Source organism: Chrysochloris asiatica, unplaced genomic scaffold (genome assembly GCF_000296735.1).
Source record: "Chrysochloris asiatica unplaced genomic scaffold, ChrAsi1.0 scaffold00120, whole genome shotgun sequence".
Taxonomy (NCBI): domain Eukaryota; kingdom Metazoa; phylum Chordata; class Mammalia; order Afrosoricida; family Chrysochloridae; genus Chrysochloris; species Chrysochloris asiatica.
Window position 1 is genome coordinate 6,621,382 of NW_006408638.1, and position 8,878 is coordinate 6,630,259.

General features: G+C 38.0%; 1 protein-coding gene across 2 annotated transcripts in view; it reads right to left on the reverse strand.

Moving 5' to 3' along the window:
• The window catches only part of SENP7 (SUMO1/sentrin specific peptidase 7), a 199,479-nt gene that overhangs the window by 187,326 nt on the left and 3,275 nt on the right, over positions 1 to 8,878 (reverse strand). For both annotated transcript variants that reach the window (XM_006868618.1, XM_006868617.1), the window contains exon 2: positions 5,199 to 5,296. In XM_006868618.1, coding sequence (XP_006868680.1) covers positions 5,199 to 5,296 — 98 coding nt within the window. The remainder of the gene's footprint in view (positions 1 to 5,198; positions 5,297 to 8,878) is intronic.

Here is an 8,878-nt window from a genome sequence, read left to right on the forward strand (position 1 = left end):
AAAAAAAAAAAAGAGAGAGAGACTCTGAAACTTACACTTAAACATGGATTAGCTAAAGCAAATGGAAGAAAGCAGAACATTTCAAAGGACAGCTCAAGAATACAAAGTCAAATAGAGGGGGAAAAAAAAAAGTCAAGTAGAAAACCAAAAGGAAAGAACATGTTAAACATTTCTCAAGCTGAATGAAGAAAAGAAAAGACAGAAGCCTCTGGTTGCAATATTGAAAGATTCTAACGGCAAAATGGGAGATCTGGTGTGACACCGTAGGATAAGCAGCAAACTACTAACCACAAGGTTGGCAGTTCAAACATATCAGCTGCTCTTCAGAAAACGTATACAGTGTTGCTATGAGCTGAAACAGATTCCACTGCACTTAACAATAACAATGGGTAAAATAGTGAATGATGCAGGAAGAATCAAAAGATGGAAGAAATATACAGTGTCACTGTACTCAAAATAAATGGTTGACTATCAACCATTTCCAGAGGTACCACATGATCAAGAATTAAATAGTACTAAAAAAGTTAAAGCTACACTGAAGGTATTAGCAAAAAACAAAGTCCCAGGATTTGATAGATACACCAACTGAAGTACTGCAACAAACTGGTGCAACCCTAGAAGCACTCACCATTCTGTCAAGAAATCTGGAAGACAGCTACTGGCCAACTGACTAAAAGAGCTCACCAAAGAAAAATGATCCCACTGAGTTCAGAAATTATCAAACAGTATCATGGATATCACACACCAAGTAAAACTTAGCTGAAGATAATTCGAAAACAGTTGCAGCGCTACATCCACAAGGACCTGCAATAAATTCAAGTTGGGTTCAGAAGAGGACATGGAACAAGGAATATCACTGCTGAGGTTAAGTGGACTTTGGCTGAATGCAGAGAACACCAGAAAAATGCTTACTTGCGCATTATTGACTGTAAAGGCATTAAACTGTAAATCATGACAAACTATGGATAACACTGCAAAGAGCGGGCATTCCAGAACAATTAATTGTGCTCATGAGGAACCTGTACATAGACCAAAAGACAGCTGTTTGAGTAGAACAAGAGATACTGAATGATTGAAAATGAGGAAAGGTATGTGCCAGGGTTATATCCTTTCACTAAATTTACTCAATCTATATGCTAAGCAAATAATCCAAGAAGCTGGAATATATGAAGACGAACATGGAAACAGGATTAGAGGTAGGCTCATGGGGACACTGAATGGTTTAAAATTAGCAAAGGTGTTTGCCAGGGTTCTATTCTTTCACCATACTTACTCAATCTGTATACTGAGCATACAATCCAAGAAGTTGGATTATATGAAGAAAAACATATCATCAGGAATGGAGGAAGGCTCATTAACAGCCTGTGATACGAAGATGATATAACCTTGCTTGCTGAAAGTGAAGAGCACTTAAAACACTTACAGATGTTGAGCAAAGACCACAGCATTCAATTTGGGTAGCAGCTCAATGTAAAGAAAACAAAAATCCTTACCACAGACCCGATAAACAATATCCATATAATAAATGGAGAGAAGACTGAAGTTGTCAAAGTCTTCATTTTGCTCAATACTCACTGGATCATCAGTCAAGGAATTACACAATGTACTACATTAGATATCAGTTTGAAGACTAAGGTGCACCTGAACCAAGCCAGGTTATTTTCAATAGCCTCATATGCATGTGAAAGTTGGACAGTGAATAAGGAAAACCACAGAAGAATTGATACATATGAGTTATGGTGTTAGAAGAGAATATTAAAAGTACCAAGGACTACGAAAAGAACGAATCAATCTGTGTTAGAAAAAGTACAGCCAGAAAGCACTTTGGAAAAGCCAGGATGCCATATTTCATCACTCATATTTCAGACATATTCTAAGGAGGGACCAGTACCTAGAGAAGGATATCATGTTTGGTAAAGTGGAAGGTCAGGGAAAACCCCCAACAACATGGATTGGTACATGGGGCAGCAGCAATGGACCCAAACATAGCAACAATTGTGAGGTTGGCATAGTACTGAGCAATGTTTCATTCTGTTGTGCAGAGGATCACTATAAGTCAGTACCAAATTCAATGGCACCTAATAACAACATAACCACCTGCAATATGTATATGACACAATCTTATTTGCTGAAAGCAAAGAGGACTTGAAACAATTGCTGATGAAGATCAAAGACTACAGTCTTCAGTAAGGAATACAACTCAATGGAAAGAAAGCCAAAATTTTAACAAGTGGACCAATGAACAACATTGTGACAAACAGAGAAAACACTGAAGTTTTCAAGGATTTCATTTTACTTGGATCCACAATAAACATTCATGGCAGCAGCAGTTGAAAAATCAAAAGGTGTACTGTACTGGGCAAATCTGCAGAAAAAGAACTCTAAAATGTTAATGAGCAAACTGTCACTTTGAGGACTAAGGTACACCTGACACAAAGCATGGTACTTTCAATCAGATGCATGTGAAAGCTGGACAATGAGAAAAACTGGAGAAGAACTGATTCATTTGAATTGTGATGTGGGGAAGAATACTAAAAAGTAACATGGACAGCCAGAATAAGTCTGTTTTGGAAGAAATACAGCCAGAATGCTCCTTCAAAGGATGGCAAGACTTCGTCTAATGTACTGTACACATGTATCAGGAGGGACCAAACTTTTTTGGTAAAATAAACAGTGAAAAAATCAAAGACCTCCAATGAGATTGATTGACACAGTGGCTGCCACAATGGGCTCAAACATAACAAAACAATTGTGACATAGCACAAGGCCAGGCAGCAATTCGTTCTGCTATAAATAGGGTAGCTATAAGGTGGAGCCTACTAACAACAACAACATGTGGTTTGGTTTAAGAATTAAAAATCATCTCAGGGCTTTAGTTCATTTCAGTGTTCCTCCAGTATCAATGGCTCTAGAAATCCTGGACACTATGAAAACCTGAAATTCTGTTGCAACATTTTCCCCTTTTGACCACAATTCTTCCATAGGTTCCCTGATCAAAATGTTCAGTTATGGTGGTGGTGATGTTGTTAGGTGCCTTCAAGTTGGTAATGACTCATAATGACTTTATACACAACAGAACGAAACAGTGCCCAGCCGTGCGCCAAACTCACCATTGTTGCTACACTTAAGCCCATTGCTGCTGCCACTGTGCCAATCCATCTAGTTGGGGCTTTTCCTATTTTTCACTGTTCCTCCACTTTACCAAGCATGCTGTCCTTCCAAGGACTGGTCCTTCCTGATAATACACTCGAAATATTAGAGACAACGTCTGGCCATCCTGGCTTCTGAGGAGCATTCTGGCTATACTTCTTTCAAGACAGATTTCTTTGTTTTTCTGGCTGTCCATGTTACATTTAGTATTCTCTTCCAACCATAACTCAAATGCATCAACTCTTTTATGATCTTCCTTATTTACTGTCCAACTTGCACATGCATATGAGGCTACTGAAAATACCATAGCTTGAGTTAGGCGCACCTTAGTCCTCAAACTGACAGTCTGTCATACAGTGATGACTTGCATGTTACTGTGATTCTGGAAGCTATGTCACCAGTATTGTAAATACCAGCAGGGTCTCCCATGATGAACAGGTTTCAGATATGCTTCCAGACTAAAACAGACAAGGAAAAAGGAAAGATGGACTACTTTCAAAGATTTAGTCACTGAAAAACCTTATGAATATCAGTGGAACGCTGTAAGATAGCAGCAGAATAGAGTGCAGCATTGAGCTCATATGAAGTGAGGGGAGATAAACAAGAATGCCCAAACTTGCAGATAGTACCCATGTGACCTAGCCTCGATGGTTTGATAATCAGAACTCGACTAGAGGAAGATAAAATATTTTTTTTTTTTTTATAAAGGAAACATGAGTAATTTTCTACAATTTGATGAACTTGACCTAAACATATGGATGTAGTAGTTCAAAATTTCAACTGAGAGGGAAGGAGTCTTCATATCAGGTATCAATCCTATCCTCTCTGTATACAGGGTAGATAGGGACGGGCAACTTAGATATCTGCTACCTAAAATGAGGGGGCAATAAAGGCATAAAGTGACTGACTTACAAGTTTTCAAGAGGGAGTTTAGTTTAAGAATGTGCAGAGGAAGGTATAGTCCCCACTGAAGAGTTTTCATCTTGTCCAGATGGGTCTGGTGAAAAGAGATGGGGATAAGAATCTTATGATTCAATAGTGAGTAATTGTTATCATGACTAATTGCGACTGTCTCAACTGTAAATGTAGAAATTTTGTAACAAAAACGGGGGAGTCATTCATCTTACGTACTTACTTACTTAATTTTAGTCCAGAAACAGAGGACCCTAAGACCATCAAGGGAGACGAGCACAAGTGGAATGTGGGACCCTATCCTGAGAAGCAGTGACACCAGAGATGGAGGCAGAGATGAAGACAATGGAGAGAGGGAGCAGCTGGGGACTCTGGACTCATGGAAAGAGAGGGACTGGGTGCTGATGGCCAAGCAGGCTTGCAGAATGTGCCATTTAGTTGTTTAAATGACTATATATTCCTGAGTGTTTTTGTGTACAACTCACCACCACCCACCCGGCGCAAAAAAAACCCAGAAGGAATGGAAGCAAAATGATGATGTAAAGCCAATATTCTCCCATGTAAACTGTCACTAAGTTCACAACCAAACTTTAAAAAATAAAAATAAAAGATAGCACCAGAATACTGAATACTGAAAAACTATGACTGGCAGCAGAATATTGTCAGATACAGTGCCAGAAGATGCACCCCTCAGGTTCGATGGAACTCAAAATATGACTAAGGAAGAGCTGCCTCCTCAAAGTATAGCTGCACGTGGTAACATGAATGGAATAAAGTTTTAAGCCTCTGACTGAGTGCAATCTTACCACTTTACTATTGCTCTGTGTTGTTATTGTTAAATGCCGTCAGGTCAGTTCCGACTCATAGCAACCTTGTCTAGTGTTTCTAAGGAGCGGTTGGTGGGTTTGAAGTGTCGACCTTCATTTCAAACTGACCTTGCAGTCGCCACATCACATTAGTGGAAAATTTGTTAGGTTTTCTCCTCTGACAGGTTTCTTCCTTACACAAGTTCTAGCTTGCACTATATTTTTTAAAGTTGTGATGATTAAGATCCAAAGCGGTTTAAATGAATTGCCCATGGTCATACAATTTACCTCTAGTGTAAGTCCATCCTAAGTCATACACATTTATCTTACCTTTCTGATGATGCCTTAGAAGTGACAGGACGTCCACGGATACCTCTTTTACTTTTACAGTCTAAAGAGATTACTTTATTTCTTAGGGTTCTTTTCCACTAGAAAAAAAGGAATAAAATGTTTCATTAATGAATAAGATAGCAATAAAACAATTAAGAGACACTTAATGTTATTTTTATTTAGAAACTCAAGATAATAATAATTCATAATTAATGGTGGGAATGCACTAGTGACAGAATACCAGGCTCTGTTGATAATGCAGAAGTATGTTGTTGTTGTCAAGTGCCACTGAGTTGTTTCCAACTCATAGTGACCCTATGCACAACAGAATGAAACACTGCCCGATCCTGGGACAACCTTACAATTGTTGTTACACATGAGCCCATTGCTGATGCCACTGTTCTTCCTCTTTTTTGCTGATCCTCCATGTTACCAAGCATGAGGTCCTTCTCCAGGAACTGGTCCTTCCTGATAAGTCCAAAGTATGAGAGATGAAGTCTGGCCATCATGGCTTCTAAGGAGCATTATGGCTGTACTTCTTCCAACACAGATTTGTTTGTTCTTGGTAGTCCATAGTACTTTTAATACTCTCATCGAACCATAATTCAAATGCATCAGTTCTTTCATGGTCTTCCTTATGCACTGTCTAACATTCACATTGCATATGAGACAACTGGAAATACCATAATATAGTTCAATATTAGAAAAACAACATAATTCACCACATAAATTTTAAAAAGCAGAAAAACTACATGGTTATAACAATTCATGTAGAAAAGACCATTTGACAAAATCCAATGCCCATTCCTGAAAAAGCACTCAACAAAGTGTTTTTTGAAATTCTTCAATATAATTAGAGCATACATACAAAACCAACAGCAACATCACTCTCAATGGAAAGAAACTGAAAACTTTTCCTCTGCAAACAGGAACCAGACAAGGTTGCCCTTTGTCACCACTCTTACTCAATATTGTGCTGGAAGTCTTATCCAAAGTTATAAAGCAAGACAGGGAAATGAAAGGCATCCAAATTGGCAAAGAAGAAGTAAACCCCCCATATTTGAAGATAATATGATCCTATACATAGAAAATCCCAGACTCAGCTAAAAAACTACTGGAACTCATTGAAAGAGCAAAGTGACAGGGTACAAAATCAACATACAAAAATCAGGTAGATTCCTCTATACTATTAAAGACTGTTCTGAGAAGGAAATTAGGAAAACAATACAATTTACAATAGCCACCCAAAGGATGAAATATTTAGGAATAAATATAGCCAGAGAAACAAAAACCTATGCAAAGAAAACTACAAAACACTAATACAAGAAACCAAGAGATTTACAAAAATGGAAGACTATACCATGCTCATGGATAAGAAGACTTAACATTGTGAAAATGTTGATACTACCCAATGCAAACTACATAAAGAATGCAATCCCAATTCAGATTCCAACATTAAAGAGATGAAAAAAAACTATCATGACCTTTATATGGAAAGGAAAGAAAACTTTTGTTCTTCATAAGCTAAGCACTGCTTAACAAGAAGAACAAAGTGAGAGGCTTCTCACTCCCTGATCTCAAAATTTAATACACAGCCACAGTGGTCAAAACAGTCTGGTATTAATACAAGGAACTTTACATAGATCAATGGAAACAAATTGAGAACCCAGAAGAAAATCCATCCACATACAGTCAACTAGAGTCCTGGTATGGCACTGTGGGTTAATGCACTGGACTGCAAAGTCGCCTTGAGGCTCAAGGTCACTCATTCAGGCCTATAAGCCGTGCCTTACAAACCCTGTGAGTCAGAACCAACTCAATGGCACTTAACAACAATAACATAGTCAAGTGATTTTTGACAAAGAGTCAAAATACATTAAATAGGGAAAAGATAGTCTCTTCCTTATTTGCAAAAGTATGAAAATCGATTTGCAAAAGTATGAAACAAAACCCATTTCTCACACCATATATAAAAACTAACTCAACATGGATGAAAGATGTAAATGTAAAGCCCAGAACTATAAAAATCATCAATGAAAAACAGGGACAAATTTAAGGTTACCAACTCAATGGCACCTAACAACAACAACAACAATACATGGTATACATACACTATCAAACATGGCAAAAAAACACACACAAACAATAGAGGGCAAAACAGATGACTGGGAGATACTAAGAATTAGTAACTTAGGTACGTCAAAAGATTTCATCAAAAGAACCCAAGACTAGGGGAAAAAATGTTTTACAACAACATATCAGACAAGGTGCAATTCGCTAAAATTTATAGGAAACTACAACACCTCTACAAGAAAAAGACAAATAATTAAAAAATGGGCACAAGACATGAACAGATATTTCACCAAGGAAGACATTCAAGCAGCCAACAAACATATTAAGAAATGTTAATGACCATTAGCCATTGTTATGTTGTTAAGTGCCACTGAGCTGGTTTCAACTCATAGCGATCATGTACAGAGTTTCCGAGAAGCAACTACATGAACATGAACCACTGCGACCTTGCAGTCCAGTGCATTAACTCACAGCAACTTTGAACAAATCATGAAGAAAGCTCAATCACTAGAAAAAGACCTTGTGTTTGATAAAGTGGAGAATCAACAAAAAATGAGGGAAACTTTTAATGAGATGGATAGACACACTGACTGCAACAATGGATTCAAGCACAGCAAAAATTATGAAGATGGTACAATGCAATCCCAATCCAGATTCCAACAACATTCTTCAAAGAGATGGAAAGAGCAATTACAAACTTTATATGGAAAGGAAAGAGACCCAGGATAAGCAAAGCACTGCTAAAAAGAAGAACAAGGTTGGGGTCTCTCACTCCCCAATTTCTAAGTTTACTACACAGCTATGGTGGTAAACACAGCCTGGTACTGGTACAATGAAAGAGACATGGATCAATGGAACAGAATCGAGAATCCAGATATCAACCCAACCACCTACAGCCAAATGATCTTCAACAAAATGCCTACACACACTGCATGGGAAAGAGACAATCTCTTTAATAAATGGTGCTGGCAGAACTGGAAAGCGATATGTAAAAGACTGAAACAAGACCTTTACCTCACGCCATACACAAAAATGAATTCATCATGGATCAAAGATCTAAATGTGAATCCCAAAATTAAGAAGATCATCAATGAAAAAATAGGGACAAACGTGAGGGCACTAATTCAGGGCATAGACAGGCTGCCACACATTTTGAAAAGTACACAAACAAAAATAGAAAAAACAGATGAGTGGGACATACTAAAAATTAAAAACTTGTGTTCATCAATAGACTTCACCAAGAGAGTAAAAAGAGAACCCACAGACTGGGAAAATATCTTTGGCAATGACATATCGGATAAGGGACTCTAGAATATACAGGAAAATACTACACATCTACAAAACCAACACAAATAACCCCAATCAAGAAATGGGCACAGGATATGAACAGACACTTCACCAGGGAGGAGATCCGGGCAGCCAACAAACAATATGAAGAGGTGTTCACGATCACTAACCATCAGAGAGATGCAAATCAAAACAACAATGAGATATCATCTCACACCAGCAATAACAGCAAAGATCAAAAAAGTTGAGGACAATAAATGCTGGCGGGGATGTGGAGAGACTGGGACACTCCTGCATTGTTGGTGGGACTGCAAAATAGT